A 16527-nucleotide genomic window follows, 5' to 3' on the forward strand; every position below is an offset into this window, starting at 1 on the left:
GTGTCTGCGGCCCAAGGGGGCACAGTTGTCGCGGCTGCAGGGCAGGCTCAAATTTTTGCTGGTCATGGCCTCAGACAAGTGGCTCAGCTTCTAGGAGCTCCAGTGTCCTGGTTACTTTTCTGTCATTGCTGGGACAAAATACCCAACACCCAAAATAAGGAAGGGAAGGTTTATTTAGCTCACAGTGTGCGGAGGTTTCAGTCTATAATCAGCTGGCTCCAAGGCAGGGTGGCATGGCACAGGGGCAACAGTTCATGATGGCAGAAGACAGCAAAAGCAACAAGAGCAAAAAGGGAAGAGTGAGAAAGAAGAGTCTTTCTGTTCCTTATACTGTATGCAGACTACCTGCCCTAGGGTGGGTGTATCACTCACACCCATAATCCCAGCACTCGACCGTGAATCAATCACAAACTCTAGAACCCACCCCCATGACTGAAGGAGGTTTTGGGGGGACCTCCAGACACAAACCCTAACACTCAGTTTTGCATCTGAGCAGTAGTGTCTATCTCCTAGGTCTTGGGAGGGTTTAATAAAGGAAACCCAGACGGTATAGTGGCACACACCTGTAATCCCAGCACTCGGGAGGCTGAGACAGTAGAGTTTCAGCAAGTTTGAGGTCAGCATGGGCTACGTAGGGAGTTCAAGTCCAGCCTGAATTATATAGCAAGACCCTATCTCAAAAAAAAAATTAAAAAAAAAAAAAAGAAGGAGACCCAGAGAGAGGGAGGGTGTGCCAGCCCTACTGTGGGGACACAGGGAAAGAGTGCTCCAGCTTCCTCCTGCAAATCCCTGGGAAGCCAACCGCTGAAAGGCGGTGCAGGGAGAGTGGGTAGAGGGCACGTGGCGGGGAGAGGAGCCTCAGGTGTGCCCCAGGCGCCCTTTGCTGCTCATCAGCCCTCTTCTTTCCCCCATGGCCTCGCATGGGTCCTTGGCCGGTGCAGAGGGAGATCCGGGACCTGCGGGACCTGCACAGGTCAGTGCTCCAGGGCAGGCAGCAGCTGCTGCAGCAGCAGGAGGCCACAGTGCAGAGGCTGGCGACATTGCAGCAGGTGGGTGCTCTGCGGGGGGTGTGCAGGTGTAGGCTGAGGACTTTCTGGGCGAGGTGGCCTGCCAGGTCCTGCAGGAGCAGACAGACCTCCAGTGGCCATGGGTGGCCCAGGATGTGGAGGAAGACAGGGCCAGCGGGAGGGGGGCAACCCAGCAGGAAGGAGGAGGGGAGGGCGGGGCCACGGCTCACTCCACTGGCCAGTGGTGGGGAAGGACAGCAGCAGAGACCTCTGTAGGGGGGCTCCTCCCTGACTGCGCTCCCTCGGGGCCAGCAGCCAGCATGAAAGAGCTGTGTGCCCGGGGCGTCTCCCTAAAGTTGGGTGTTGAGGTCTTCCCTTGAGGATGAGTGAACAGGGTTTTCCGAAGCACCAGGCAGGCCTGCAGGAAGGGGCCCTTTCACCACCCTAGAGCTTGCAGGGGTGGCTGTGCCAGCCTTGGGTGAGGGTGCCCTTCTATGAGTACTTGTTGGCAGGGTGCAGCCCCTGCCAGGGCAGGATGTGCTGTTTCAGCTGATCTCACTCATGGGGGCACCCAGGGCTGCCACACGCACCCGCCGCCTGCCTCTCCTATGAGGTAATGCTAGGCTGCCTCTGCTCTCTCTCCTAGAGTCCCAGCCCCCAAGTCAAGCCCACCTGGCAAGGAGCCTCTGAGACAGGCCAGCAGCTGGAAGGAGCCCTGTGCCCCCAGACTGCATGGAGGCCTGGCAGCCCCGCCAGCCCACAAGCCCACAGAGGCCCTGAGAGTGCAGAGGGCGCACGGTGAGTCATCCCGTGGTCCTGGCCCTTGCTGGTTACCCCTTGCCCTGCACCATCCTGGGGAGGGGGACCCTGGGGGCACTGGGGAGTCCTTGGAAAGCTGGCCCAGAGCTGCCTGGGCTGGGGAGAAGCAAGCAGCAGCTGTGTTTCCGGTTCTGTGGCTCCCTGGCATGGCCACTGGGAGTCTCCAGGGCTGCCGCAGGGTGCCGAGGGACAGCAGGTATCCAGCCTGGCTCGGGGCAGCAGGTGGCATGCATATGGCCGCCAGCCTATGGGCTCCCTCCTGGAGCTGGTATGGGCTGTCATGTGGCTGGCCCTCTGAGGTCAACCAGGGCCTTGGTTGGCGACATAAGGGGATAGAACCCCTTCACAGGCTGAGTCAGGAAGTTCCCGTGGCAGAGGCCAGAGTGTGGGCTGCTTTTCCCATCAGGGGCATCCTGGCTCCCCATGCTGGAGACACTTCCCCAGCTCGCAGTGGCCCTAGGAGCCAGGTGGGGCTGTGTCTTCTGGCTCTCAGACCAGCTACTCCCACTGCGAAGGTAGAGCCCACTGTGGGGCTGAGCGGATGAGGGAAGCCACCCCCAGCCAGGGTCCTTCACCGGGCCCCTGGGGAGGTCTTTGTCACCCAACCACTCTTTCCCCCTGGGAGCCTCCTGGGCTCCTGCCTGGGCAGCTTTCACTGCTGCCAGCCAAAGCTTCCAGGCTGACACCACCCCAACGTCTGAGCTTGCCCATGGGACTGGACACGGGTGGGCTGGTCCCCATGCAGTGGCAGGCCTGGGCCCTGAAGCTGTCCATGTTAGCCCACAAAGTGTAATCATCATTCAGAGGTGAGCAGGTGAGAGACAGTCTCCTGAGGGCCCACCGTGAGCAGCAGCTCGTGGTGTTATACTGGTTGGCGCTGGAAAAACCAGAAAGGGCGGCTCCTTTGTTCCGTGCCGAGAGTGCACCGGGGATGGTGCGTGTGGGTGAACAAGCCTCTGTGCCCCTGAACCCCAGGGAGCCAGCACTGGGGAGGACAAGGACACAGAAGTGCTATGGGTCCCCATCTGAGACCCGGCGTGCCGGGGAAGGCTTGGGAAATGAGACTTCTGAAAAGGCCTGGGTGCCGTTCTCTCGGCTGCCTGGAGGCCCAGCTGAGCCGTTTGGAGGTGGCTGGCTCTTGCGTCCAGAACGCAGGTGTGCTTGGGCAGAGCCCTCCGCGCATCGGTCATGGACTCCAGGCTGAGGGCCGCTTCCCGAGAGCCCCTCTTCCTGCCCGCTTCCTGCCCAAGTATGGATCTGAGAAAGACAGTCAGGGTCGCCCTGGGGTGAGTGCGAGCGTCTGGGTTCTAGGATACAGGTGAGAAAGCAGGTGCCATGGGGGGGCTTGGCCCAGGCGCTGACCCTAACCAGAGGAGTCAGGAGGGCCAGCACCTGCCCTCCTTGCCTGCCACCTGGAGGAGATCAGGGGTAGTTTTTGCTGCCCTGGCAGTGTGGCCCAGGTAGGTAGGATGGGGTGCCCAGGGCCTGGCATCAGCATGGGGGTACCCTGTTCCCTCAGCTCCCCCAGAAAGGGTAGTGGATCTCCACCAGAAACCTCAAAGGAGTCCCTGCCAAGAAGGTACCATATCCCCCCGTGGTGACAGCCACATCCACCTGGGGAGCTTCGGGGACAGGAGCTGTGGGCAGGCCAGGAATCTGTCTTCTGCTTGGCCACGGATGCTGCTCGGCAAGGCTCTAGGTTGTTCTAGGGATCGGGTCTTGTGGAGTGTCGTGACAGGGCTGGTCGTGCCAGGAGGTGGCAGTGGGGAGGCCAGTGACCTCGAGTCCACCTTGCAGCCTTGCCCCTGAACCGTGGGAGGAGACACCCCAGACACCTGCAGATGCCGCCGGCCACCAGCAGCCACCGAGTCCGGCCTCAGGAGGGGACACAGCCGAGGCCAGCAGCCTCCCGAAGGCGGGAGGCAGCCACATAGACCAAGGTAGTCCGGAGAGACAGCAGCAGTGGTCCCGGGTCAGACAGACATATGTTCTGGCCCACTGTGCCAGTGTGTGATGCAATGGTCGGGGCCTCCTGTCTGTGTCTGAGGAGGACATGGGGCTAGGGACCCAGACGGCCCTGCTGCTCACTGAGCTCCTGGAGGTGCGGCCGCTCAGAGCTGTCCCCGCTGCCGGCAAGGGCAGGCCTGAGTGTCACTGGGCAGGTTGAGGCACACAGACCTGCACATGCAGCCCTGCCAAGGTGGAAAGAGGGTGGAGCTAGGCCCAGGTGTGCGTTCCCCTGGATGTGGGCCAGAACTCCCAGCTTGCTCGGGGCTGGGCCCCTGCCAGGAGCGTGATGTGGGCACAGAGGCTGATGTGACCCTGGCCTTCCTGGTCCCCACGGTCACCTCATTTGCTGTCTTCCTGCTGGGAAGAATCCTGGAAGAGTCGCACCCCCCAGGTCCCCCATCCCCTAGCGCAGCAACGTGGCCTCCAGCCTGCGCCCTGTTCTATCTTGTGTCCCTTCCCTCACTCCCTCCTGGGTCTGTGTCCCCCTCTGTACAGTGACAGGACAGAGTCAGAGGTGACAGAGTTGCACAAGCTGGATGGCCTCTATAGCAGTGGGGCATTCTCCCAAGCACTGGAGGCAGAGATGAGAGGCCCGTGCTGTCCCTGGTCTCCCCAGGGGCTTCTCTCCTGCCTCTTAGGGCTCCTGGTGGCTCCATATGTCCCCAGCATGGCCACGTCACTCCAGCCTCTGTCTGTCTGCAGCAGCTGTGGGAGTTAGGGCTGCCCCAGCTCCAGGGGGATCCCCCCTGCAGAGGCTTAGCTTAATCCCATCTGCAGAGAGCCCCTTTCCAAATGAGGGCCTGTTTCCAGGGCTCACGACACGTCTTTGGGGACTTCATCGTCCAGAGGTGGCCAGAGACGAGGCCTGTCACAGCCATTCCCTCCCACCCTAGGGAGCTGCGCCTCCCTTGGCCAGCCCTGTGCAGGCAGCGTTGACCACCTCCACCCGTGACTGGCCCTGGCTTTCCCTTGTCTCACCCTTCCCCCAGAGACAGTGACCCAAGCATAGACAGACTTCAGGCAGAGGACCTTGGGCCCCTCACTGGACAGTGTCGCAGTCTGAGGAGCACAGGGTAGAGGTGGCACCTCTGAGATGCCAGCGCCTGTGGTCAGAGGTGGCACAGGGTAGCTGACCTCACACGTGGAGAGAGAGGAAGGCGCAGAGGGAGTGGGGTTAGGAGTGGCACCAGGGCCCCAGAAGTGGGGGCCTGGGATGCACGGAGCTTGGGACTCCCCGGAGGGAGGGGCAGTGGGCAGCGGTGCTGAGCCTGTCCTAGCAGCTGTGACACCAGGCCCGTGTCTTCCAGAGCCTTGTGACCCTCAGCTGGGCCATCTGCACTCAGGCTCGCTGGACCCTGGACAGCTGTTGGATTCCACCTATCCTGTATGAAATTCCCCGGGAAACCCTTTCTGCACCCTCTGCCTGGGTGGGGTCCCTGTTCTTCTTGCCGCCTCTGGGTCTTAGTTGGGAACTGGGCACCCATGTGGCTTTGCTTCTGTGTTGCTGCTGGTCTCCATCATTGTGGTCTTGGCATCCTCTGCCTGGTGGCAGCTCCTGCAATACTAGACATCTTTCTCCCTGTCTTGTTGATGCAGGCCCTCGAGGCAAAGAGGGACAGCCCCATAGCTCAGCTTGGGGTGCAGGAGGCACCGGAGCCGCCCACAGGTAAGACCCCTGGACATGGCCTGTGCACCCGCCCTGTGGGGCTTCTGCCACCCAGCGAACCCTGCCTCAAACCAGAGTGACCCCTGAGGACTGCCGAGAAGACAGGCGCTGGCAGCCCCGGCCCTGATCGCATATCCCGGTCACAGCTAGAAGACTGGCCGCTCCATTTCCCATGGGAGATGGCGTGGCTGCGCCTCTGGGGAAGATTAAAAACCATAATTTATAACTTGCTCCAGTTGTTTTATCTGGAACGCATTTTTGAGTATTTGGAAACCAGCATTGCCAGAAACATCTTTTTTGCTAATGGGGGGGGGGGTTATGGGTTAAATCCTGCTTTCTGAACTGTGCGCTTAGGCTGGAGCCTCCAGAGCTCATTGCTGGTCCTCGGTGGGGTGAGAGGAGACACAGTCATGGACAGGTGCTTGGGCAGCCATGGCAGCTGCCAAACGGGGGGGTGGTGGCCCAGCAGGTGGGCCTTGGTGCCCAGGGTGCCACCTCACTGCTGGGTCACAGTTCAGGCTTCGAAAGTCCCTTCAAAAGCAGGATGGACACATTCTCATGCATGAGCTGGCAAAGCAGAGAGGCCCAAAACAGCCAAACCTCAGGACGGACGGGTTGGGCGTCGGGGCTGCCTTGGTGGGCATTCAGCCCGAGCCTCCCTGGCTGAGTGCATTGGTGCCCACTGCCCCAGGCCTTGTGTCCTGGCCACACATCCTGGGGGTCAGCCAGGTGCTATTCGCCACTCAGACCCTCAGTCTCTTTTGGGGCGAACAAGCTCTTCGTTCCCACCCCACTGACGAGACAGAGACCGGGAGCGTGAGACCCTGTGTGTGGTCACAGAGGTGGACGTGAGCCTGGCGCTCGCCCGGGCTGCCTGACAGCTGCTGTTCTCTGGTCAGCGCTCATCATGTTGGGGGGCCCTTCCTGCGTGACCCCATCGCCTCCATTTCACCAAGGCCCATGGGCAAGAGCTTGGGGAACATGACGGCCTTGGGGCTCAGGGTCCCAACAGCCCCCAGGGCCCATGTGAACACGGATCTAGGAAGATGGGCCCAAGCCAGCGTCCAGGCCAGAAGAGGGGGCCCTGCTCATTGCTTGCTGGTGTCCAGGCTGGGAGGAGGCAGGAGGGAAAGGAACAGGCTGGTGAGGGTTTCCGGCCTCCTTGGAGAGATTTGCCCGGAAGCAGGAATCTAGGTGTCCAAATTTAAAGTGATTTTCTTGAAGCTTTTTTCTGGAGCTTCCTGTAGTAACTATCCTTGGTGATTCCGTATCCTTACACAGACTGAATGCCACCCAACAATCCTGCATCCCCATGACTTTTCAGAATTTGTCCTGGGGCCCCAGAACTCCCCCCGGCCCCCGCCGGTGTGCGTGCAAAAGCGCTGGCTGTGCCTTTGCCCACAGGGGACTCTCAGACCCAGGCCAGAGCCTGCTGGGCCAAGAAGAGACCCACGGCTCCGAGGGATGTCAGAGCGCACAGCTTCCAGGGACATCGCCTATACCACCTGGGGGCAGATGGTCCTCGCTGTCCCCAGGAAGCAAGTGTGAGTTGAGTTGTGGTCCGTGCTGTCCAATCTTCTAGGGACCTGGTCCAGCTGTGTGGCTTTGGGGTGCCTCATCGTGTGAGAGCGCTGGGGGATGGTGGCCCCGAGGCCTTCGAGAGGCTTCCTGAGATGTGCAGACTCTCCGGGGCTTACCCTGAGACTGCACACCCTAAGACGCCCCACGTGACCAGGAGAGTCTTTTCCGTGGCAGTAGGAAGGCTGCCTGGCCAGGGGGCCTCTGTGGCCCTCTTCAGCAGGGCGGCCTTCGTTCCTCATGGTGAGCACTGGAGGGACAGGGCTCCGGCCCAGCTCAGGGATATGGCCACCGTGACCCGTCCCTTCTCCACACACTCCCTGCAGATGGCTGAAGGAAGCACACACCAAGCTGGACTAGATGTTGCTGGGAGCCCCGTGGGGGAGCCCCTGGAAGTGGCGAGCAGGCTGCCCAGGGAGCTGAGGTACGTGGCCATGGGCTGGGGTGGGACCCCAAGGTGTGGAGACAACTGCTCCTCCCTCCTCCCTGGTCTGTGGCCCAGCCAGTGACCTTCCTGAGCCTGTCGCCCTTCGGGAAAGAGAGGTGTTGCCCAGTGAGATATTGGTGAGCACCAGCCTTGGGTGCATCAGGGGCCCCTCTGAGCTCTCTAGGGTACCCCATCTGCCACTGGATCCAGCGGGGACCAAGGCCAGATGGCACCCAAAGACAAGGGCCCCTTGGGGAGCCCAGATAGTGGGAGGTGACCAGTGGGATCTTCCTAAGAGTGGCATTGTTGGCTGACCCTGCGTGTCCCTGGCTGGGAGCTGGGAGCTGGGAGGACAGGTGGGCGGGAAGCCACAGGGCTCGCCCGCCATGTGCTTACAGGACCGAGACCTGTTGGCAGGACAGCAGCATCCCACTGGCCGCCTCCCCAGGTGATGCCCCGCCCTCCCCAGCTCGCCTAGGCCAGGTCAGGGACCCTGGAGTCCTGCATAAGCGTCACCCCTGGCCAGGTCCTAGATCTGAGCCAGGTTCCTCCCCGCAGTGCGGGGCAGCGCCCTCCCTGCTTACTTGGGCGGGGTGGGGGGGCGGCCAGGCTGCCAGGTGTGGTGAGCACTGCAGCCCAGAGCGGTCTGGGCCACCCCTGTGCCAGAGGAACAGCCAAGAGACACATGCCCAGTGCGGCCACAGCTGCCACGCTGGAGGCTGGGTCCCCAGACTTGGGCTGTCCACCCCGAGGATCCCTTGCAAGTGGGGTGGCAGAGGCTAGGGCCCAAGGGCTTGGATGTGCGGGCACCATCCTGCTCTCCCACCTCGGCTGGGGTCCTGGTTTTGAGGTGCTGGCCGTGGGCGCCCGGAGAGCAGCCTGTTCCAAGGATGCAGGGTTGACAGCCACTGGATGTCCCCAGCTCTCCCTGTCTCAGCAGCTCCTGCGGCCCTGGAGGAGGAGGCGGCATCCCCCACCCCGCCCAGGCCTGCTACCCCTGTGCACCCGGGCTCCGAGCCTGCAGCTGGGCTTTCCTGGGCGTCTCCGCGGTCCCCGGCGTCATCCCCTCTGTCCTCAGCAGGCTCTGGGAGTGGCCTGGCCTGCTCCTCCCTCCAGGAGTTTCAGAAAGCCACAGCCACCCTGGTGCAGCTTTCTGACCGCTCGCTCTCCCCGTCCGGCCCAGAGGCCGAGGGCAGCCCAGGCACAGACCCCAGCTGGTCTGAAGAGCTGTCTGTGCCCGGGGACTTGGGCCCACCCTCGTCTTGGGGGCTCTGCCAGGGTGACCCTCAGTGGGGTGCTGTGCCGGGGGGTGCTGGGCTGACGACCTGGCCGGGGCTGGAGTGTGGCCAGGCTGCCCCCCCGCCTGGTGCTCCTAGGGAGGTGGCTGCGGCAGAAGACTTGGTCCCAGGGCGGAGCTGTCTGCAGACAGGCTGGCCACTGCCACCTCAAGATGTCTGTTCTCCAAGGTCCGGGTCGGAGCTGTCAGAGGCCTCCAGCCAAGTTTGGGATGAGGACATTGAGGAGAACCTACTAGAACCCGGCCTGGTGGCCCAGCCCACCTCTGGGTGCTCCTCGCCTCCTGGCTCTTCCAGCTGGGAACACAGCATGGTTGGGCCTGCCCTGGGCTCGGGGCAGGGACAGGAACCTTCTGAAACCAGCGAGAGCCTGAGTGGGGGGTCAAACACAGGGAGCCCTGAGCAGTTGTCCTCCGAGGCAGCCTCCACCAGTGACCTAGACCTGTCACTCTCATTTCCTTCAGGGACTTCTGCATCCAGAGGGGCTCGCTGCCAGGAGAGGGCCCGGGGGGCTGGCCCGAGCCTGTCCCCTGGAAGGAACCCCCCACAGGCCTCTCCAGGGCCTGAGGTCCCCTATGGGCTGGCATCCCTTGTAGCCGAGGGCCAGGCAGCTGGGTGTGCAGGGAATGAGGCCCCCCAAGTCCCAGAGCAAGCTGGCCCCCCGCCCGGCACTGGTTTCCCAGCTGGGGCATCGTCCCCTGTGGATGAGGAGTGGCGGTGTGGCGGTGGGGACCTCCCGTGTGCCCCCTCCTGGGATGCCCACCTCCCCCCACCGCCTTCCCCTCCCCCTGCAGACAGTCATGGGGATGAGGCCCAGCCCTGCTGCGAAGACTTCCCTTCCCCGCCCCAAGAGGCCATGGTTCCCCAAGGCTCCCTGGGCCCCCTGGAGGAGGACATCTCCATTGCCACCCAGGACTTGTCCTTGTCCGAGGGGGCCCCAAAGCAGGCTCTGTCTCAGGGTTCCCAGGAGTTGGGACTTGATCTGAGGGCATCCTGGCTGTGCAGGGGCCCTGAGTGTGAACTGGGGGGGTTAGGATCTGCAGTGGGGACTCAGGCCTCCAGTGGCCAGTGGTCTGAACAGATCACCTGGCCAGAGTCGCCCTTGGGTGGAGGGGGAGGCAGTGTCCCTGGGGGGCTCCCAAGAGCACCAACATGGCCCTCATTCCCATCCCGAGGGGGCTGTGTTGCCGGGGAGGGTCTGTCTGGGCTGTTGGTGGCTGGTGACCCCGATGTGCTGAGTGTGGGACCCTGCGCTCTCAAGAAGGCCTTGGGCAGGTGCATGGGACCCCAGGATGGGCTGCAGTGCTTTGAGAGTACAGGGCGCCTGGGAGGCTCCAGCAGCTCCTCCGCCCCTCCCCAAGACCCGGTGCCCTTGGTGGCCCATGGTCAGGCGGGGTCCCTGGGGCACACTGGTGAGGAGGGTGTGGAAGGCCTGAGCCACTGGGCAGAGGACTCAATGGGCAGAGAGCTGCTCCCAGGGGAACACTCAGCCACTGGCCACCAGCCCCCGGGATCCTGCTCTAATTTCCTGGGCACAGAGAGGGACGACGCAGTGGCCGTGGTGTCCACCCAGCTCACCCAGAGGATCCTGTTGGACTCCATGGCTGTGTTGGCCCCTGGGGGCAGCCTCTAAACACTGCGATGTCACTCTGTGACCGTGTGTGAGTGTGTGTGAGTGTATATGTGTGTGCGTGTGTGTGCGCATACACACAAGAGCCTCTGGAAGCTAGCCGTTTCCTCCTGGGGTAGACGGGTCAGGCTGGCTGGCCATCCACGGCCAGCTGTGCAGGAAGTCATCTGACAGGGCGTCCGCTATCTGCGATTCTCTGCTTGTGGGCTGCATGGCTTCCGGGTTCTCAAGGCCCCTGGCCCAAGTCAGAGAGCAGCGTGGCAGAGGCTGCGTGGGCAGCACAGAGGCTGCTGCTCAGGGCAGGCCGAGGAGCACTGCCCCAGTGGGCCTAGAGGACAGAGGGAGCAGACAAGACAGGGTAGGGCGAGGGCAGGAAGAGCCGGGGAGTGTGGAGCTGGCCAGGGCTGAGAGGAGACAGGACTTGCAGGGTGGCAGCTCAGGGCCTGCAGGTCACTTCAGCCCGGACCAGCAGAGCCTGGGGCCCTGGGCTTGTCCCCTCGGATGGGGTCACTTCCAGCGTTGTGGGTGCCTCTGTCTCCGGTGGGCTCTCTGGGTCTCCCGGGCCCCCCTCCCTTTTCTCAGGGTCCCTGCAAGGCCACCCTGCCTCGTTCATGTCCCAGTGAGCTCCGTACTGGGGGACCCTGAGTGGTTCTTTGGGGAGGGGGAACATGGCTCTGTCCTGTGTCTCCTCTTTGCAGAGGTGCCCCCTTTCTCAGGACAGGTGTCCCGGGGAAGGCTGGGCTGTGGGCTCCAGCACCCAGCACCGCCTGTGTGGGGAGAAGCCATGGGGCCGCCCCAGAGCCGCAGACCTACAGGGTCCCTGAGCGTCCCCGATTCCACAAGCCTCTGATAGTGCTCAGGTGTATCTGGGAGGAGGGGGTGGGCCAGCCACATCCCTGGGCTTCCTGGAGCGGACAGGTCCTGCAGAATGGCCACCTGTGCTGGCTGTGCAGGAAGTCACCTTTGTGACCGTCCCCCAGGAAGTCCACCCACTTCGCTGAAGCCCAGCACGGAGCAGCGCCACAGCCACTAGTGCCAGGCTTGGATCACCCAGGACCTCCCCATCCACCCTTGCCCCGAGGCTAGGTGGTAGTGGGGAGTGGGTGGCATGGGGCATCTTAAAATCTCATGTGAGAGCACATTTGGGCCTCACTTGAAGCTGCCGCAGACCTGTCCGGGGACCCAGCCTGGCAGGACAGCAGTGTCTGGGGCAGGCTGGCTGTGGGCGGGTGTCTGTGTGCTTGCTGCTTCTGTCCTGAACCTGTACCTGCCCTGCCCGCAGGGAAGCGGCTTCACACCAGCCCAGCGGCGGGTGCTCTCACCACAGATGCAGCTTTCAGATCTGCTTTCTGACTCCCAACCCAGGGTTTTCTGAGAGGACCTGGAGCCTGTGCTGGGAGCTCTCTGAGGCTACGCTCCATTCCTGAGGCAGCACGCATGTGTGTCCGTGTGTGTGTGTGTGTGTGTGTGTGTGTGTGTGTGTGTGTGTGCACACGCGTATGTGTGTGTGTCACTCTTCTTCTAGCCATCCCTGGTCATTCACCATCCATATACTCATCTGTCTGTCTGCCTACCAGTCGGTGTGTCCACCGACCTTTACCAGCTCACTTCCAAATCATTACAAATCATTGTGTTGAAGCTGAACACAAGCCTGTAATCCCAGCTACTTCAGAGGCTGAGGCAGGAGGGTTGCAAGCTCAAGGCTGGCCTGGGCAATTTAGCGAGACCTTATCTCAAAAAATAAACAAATACTAGAAGGGCTAAGGGTGTGGCTCAGTGATAGAGAGCCTTTGCCTAGCTTAGGTGAGGCCCTGGGCTCCATCCCCAGAGCGTCAAAAGCAAAGACAACCAAAAAGCCAAGTGTGGTGGTGCGTGCCTATAATCCCAGCACTGAGGAGGGTGAAGCAGGGGGATCACTTGAGTTCAAGGCCAGCTTGAGCGACATACTCAATTCAAGACCAGCCTGAACTATATATATAGCGGAAAAAACCCAAAAGTTAACGTTAAAAACCCAGCTAGAACCCCAAATGTGCCTATGAGTTCCTTCCTGTAGCTCTGGCAGCAGCCGATGTGACGGGAAAGGGTGAGGACAGGTGCTACACAGCCAGCGGCTTTGGAAAGTCTGTGCTGGAGCGCTCTGTGCAACACAGAGCTGGCTCAATGCACAACTTCTGTGTTTTTATGGATCAGTTCAAATTGATGTTTAAAAACCCACTTGAATAAAGACTGTAGACTATGAAAGGATTGTCGTCAGGAGATTATTTTCTCCTACTTCTGTACTGTCTGGTTTCCGTGGGTGACACTATATTCTAAACACTTTCTATTCAGACATCATTCCCATACCACGAAGCTCACCTCTTTGAGCTGTACACATGAATTTTAGCATCCTTAGAATATTGAGTACGGGGCTGAGGATTTAGCTCAGCAGCACAGTGCCTGCCTGGCAAGCACAAAGTCGTGAGTTCGATTCCGGGTACAGGAAAAAAAACAAACCCCCCCCCAAAAAAAAGAATATTGAGTAATTCGCCTGCAGCCCCCCACTTCTTGAATTAGGTCCCTTCCTGGGTGGGTCCAGGTTGACAAGCAGCGCTGGCCATGGAGATAGTGGAGTCCAGCGCTGACCCTCAGGTCTCTGTTCCTCCCTCAGCCTCGGACCTGCACCTAACTGCACTTGGGGGCCGGGGACCTGAGCTTCCTGCCCCTGTGTGGCTTTATTTTTATGAGCAGGTGCTTGCAGTACACCATAAGCACATTCCTTGCGGGGAGTTGCCACCCGGCCAGGACACATCTCAGTCCCTTCTCCTCCCCTTCTCTCCCCCCTCCTTCCCTTGCTTGGTCCCCTTCCTTTGTGCAAAAGACCTACCTCCCAGTTCCTATTGTCCATCCCTTGTCTTTATTTATACTTTGGATTTCACATAGAAGGGAAACCACGAGGCACCGAGCTTGTGCGTCTGACTTTTCTCACCGAGTGAGCATTAGGGTTTGGTGGTCACCGGCTGTGTTGGGCATGGCAGGAGCTGGCAGGGCAGAGGTCTGAGGTGCCAAGTCACAGGACAGGGAGCTGCCAGTGCCCTCTGGCCTGTCCCTCCGGCAAGGACCCTTGGGACACTTTTGGGGAGAGGCAGGGCCCCTTCCAGAGAGCTCCTCATGGAGCCACAATCTGCCACGTTTCAGGGACAGTGCTTGGCTCAGGGCCCTTCTTGGGCACCTGTGCCTAAAGACAAATCTCATTGAGGGAGGCACCAGCCACGGTGTCACCTGGTTCTTTCCCAGCTTTCCCAGGGCACAGAGCTCTGGGTCCAGTGGGGGAAAGTTGTCCCCTGTGTGTGTGACTTCACATTTTGAGCTATAGCTGTCTTATTGATTCCCTTCTAGTTTTCTGAGCAAATTAGTCTGTAATTTTTTATTTTTTTTCTATTTATTGCTGACCCTTTTGGATTTATGAGGCCGTGTGAGAGGAATTATGTATTTTACACACATGCGTTTGGCACGGCAATAAATCTCTTACATTGAAACTCTGCAGATTTGCCTCAAATTCAATACCAAAACTCAATCTCATTGCTCGGGCTTCTTGCCAACAGCTCGCAGTGTTGGGGTACACGTAGGAGAACCAGGGTCTCCCCAGAATGTTCTGACCTGGGAGCCTGGCAGGTATATCACATTGCCAGAGTCATTTTCGGCCTTGGCATGGTGCCCTTGAAGGGAGGCTGGGCACAGGAACTAATGGCAAAGCAGGCCATGCCTCCTGTGACAGTGCTGGAGGGGGCCGGGGCTATCAAACGGCTGTGGTGGGCGGAGGAAAAGTATATCCATCGAAGGTGCTGGACACATTTTATGTCCCGACGTGTGCAGAGCCCGGCTCCAGCATGCAGATGCAGTGACCGGGTGAAGCTGTCCCACAGGACCCTCCCTCCAAGGTCTCCGGCTCTGATCTTCGGTAACCACTCAGCCCAATAAATCCTGACACCAGTCTCGGGAGAAGTCATTATGTTTCATAGAAAGTGGTTATTTCTCTGTTAAACCCCACGTTTAATTTTCCAGCGATCTGTCTCTTTCTGCATCCTGCTTATTGCGTCCCTCCTGCATAGAAAACCATCCTGCCATTGGCCTTTGTGCCCCACATCCCACGTCACCAAGGGAGCCTCCCAGGTCCTTGGATTCCCGTCCCTGCACAGCCACTCACACAGCCCACACCAAAGGCCACCCTTTCAGTTTACAGAGTGACAGCCGTGCGCTGCTGGGGTGCCATGTCCACTGCTGCTCTCAAAATTCTTGGGGTGAAGGACTGTAGAGGATGAAGAAATAAAGACAAGGATCAGGAAGCAGAAAGCTAAGGTCAGGTGGAGCCCCCTCTCCAGATGGGAGAAAGGAACTGCTCAAGGACTGCGGTGCATTTACTTACACACTCGGCAGGTTGATGTCACGTGCAGCCTCTGTCTAGCAACCTGCTTGCCTGGCTGCCTCAGGTTCTCTGTGTTCTCAGAGCTGGAACGGCTTGTTCATGTGGCTGGCCTCGGGCGCTCTGCACGTGTGATCAATCTCCAGTTTCAGCCGATCCCCACACTGGGGGACACGGTGGCACTGGTTCTGACACGCCAGCATGCCCACACCCGGGGTGTTTGGTTGCTGGGGCTGGGAGCCGGGTAAGCTCACTTGCCTTCCAAATGGGGCTGGCCCTGTGCCCAAGATGCCCTGCCCAAACCAAACCAGGCTCAGGAAGTCAGCCTTTCCCATGCTAGCACCCCAAGTGGCCTCTGGGACCCCAAGAAATATACAGAGCTCATCCTTCTCCAGGGCCCTGTCCTGTTTGCCCACACCATGGCAACCACGCCCATCAAGCTGCTTTTCTGCATTGCCCCCAACAACTGTCTCCCTTTGCGCCAGCTGAGGCCCCTCCCTGATGTCCCAAGGACACAGAAGACTGAGCTGGCGGACGCACAGGGTGCCCCCCCAGCCCAGCCCAGCCCAGCCCCAGGGCTCCCAAAGCCGCCGTCTGCGGCTTGATGGTAGGAGCTGCTCCCTCAGGTGTGTCCACCACGGTGGCATCGTGGCACAGGGTGGCATCTGACAATGCCAGAGCCACACTTTGGTCTGCAGCTGCCTAAGGCCCTCACTGCCTCACCTCTGAGGGGGGTGTGGCAGCCTCAGCCCTGTGCCTTCCTGTCCACAGCCACCAGCCTCTCCTCAGTGCCCTGCTGGGGCCTTCCTGGCCCTTCCGCCTGGCCTGTTCTGCTGCTGCCCTAGAGCTCAGCACCCCCACCTCTGGGCCTTGGCGCCAGGGCCACCTCCCTCCCCTCCTCCTCCGCCCCGTCCCCTCCTGCACCCACGCCCCTGCCTCGCGCTGCGGGACTTCGTGCCTAGTTTGGAGACCAGAGGGACAGGCTTCTCTCTCCACGCCTTGTTTGCAGGCCTGGCACAGAGCAGAGGTCAGACCCCGGCCGCGCAGGAAGGAGTGGTGAGTGCGGAGCAGGGGCGCAGGGACAGGCCCTGCCCTGGTCAGTCTCGCCAGGAGCCACAAGACAGACGGCAGGGCGGCAGCGAAAGGCAGCCCGACCTGGGACGAGTCACCAAGAACCCAAGTGCGGCCCGGCCGGCAGGGCCAGGGAGGGTTGCGCCCTTCTTTGTGTTTGGGTCACAGTTTTGAACCTTGACGTGTGTAAAAATCAGGAACAGCACTCAAAAAACCAGGTCTCCCGCGCCAGAGAGCAGCGTGTCATGGGAGCTGTGCGCCCCAGGCCGTGGGACACGGCGCCCTGCAGCTGTACGGGGATTTCAGGCACAGAAAACCTCCCCTTAAATTTCAAACTGAAATGCCACCTCGTTCGCTTCTCTGTTCCTCCGGATTTCACATTTAAGCTGGTGGTGTTTTCGGTTGGCTAAACCTGGGGGGCCCTGACCCAGTCCTCTGCCCGAGAGGCGGGGAGCGCGCGAGCACTGGGCGGGGCGGGGCGAGCCTCGAGGGGCGGGTCACGGAGCACGGGGCGGGGCGAGCGCGTGTGAGGGGCGGGGACTGAGGGGCGGGGCGAGCCTCGCGGAGTCGGACTGGCCAGAAATGCGGGGGCGGGGAGAGCGCCCTCGAGGGGCGGGGCCGGCGC

General features: G+C 60.8%; 1 protein-coding gene and 1 long non-coding RNA gene across 22 annotated transcripts in view; one reads left to right on the forward strand and one right to left on the reverse strand.

Moving 5' to 3' along the window:
- Positions 1-11755, forward strand: part of LOC102014158 — a 39703-nt gene extending 27948 nt beyond the window's left edge. For 11 of the 20 annotated variants that reach the window (XM_013506630.1, XM_013506618.1, XM_013506628.1 and 8 more), the window contains 9 exons: positions 914-1049; positions 1654-1805; positions 3624-3766; positions 5144-5220; positions 5433-5502; positions 6907-7046; positions 7407-7504; positions 7906-7955; positions 8430-11755. In XM_013506630.1, coding sequence (XP_013362084.1) covers positions 914-1049; positions 1654-1805; positions 3624-3766; positions 5144-5220; positions 5433-5502; positions 6907-7046; positions 7407-7504; positions 7906-7955; positions 8430-10435 — 2872 coding nt within the window. In that variant the 3' untranslated portion in view covers positions 10436-11755. Of the gene's footprint in view, positions 1-913; positions 1050-1653; positions 1806-3623; positions 3767-5143; positions 5221-5432; positions 5503-6906; positions 7047-7084; positions 7310-7406; positions 7505-7905; positions 7956-8429 lie in introns of those variants that run through there. The other 9 variants (XM_013506624.1, XM_013506626.1, XM_013506629.1 and 6 more) reach the window with 7 other exon arrangements.
- A 597-nt stretch (positions 11756-12352) lies between these two features.
- Positions 12353-16386, reverse strand: LOC102013858. Of its 2 annotated transcripts, XR_264479.2 has the most exons (4): positions 16250-16386; positions 14835-14954; positions 14616-14717; positions 12353-14512 (listed from the first exon to the last, which is right to left on the reverse strand). It is a non-coding gene; the product is annotated as an uncharacterized LOC102013858 (long non-coding RNA). The 2 variants fall into 2 exon arrangements; XR_264478.2 differs by having other exon boundaries at positions 12353-14717.
- Positions 16387-16527: the final 141 nt, after the last annotated feature.

This window comes from Chinchilla lanigera, unplaced genomic scaffold (genome assembly GCF_000276665.1).
Source record: "Chinchilla lanigera isolate Chin_1 unplaced genomic scaffold, ChiLan1.0 scaffold00112, whole genome shotgun sequence".
NCBI lineage: Eukaryota > Metazoa > Chordata > Mammalia > Rodentia > Chinchillidae > Chinchilla > Chinchilla lanigera.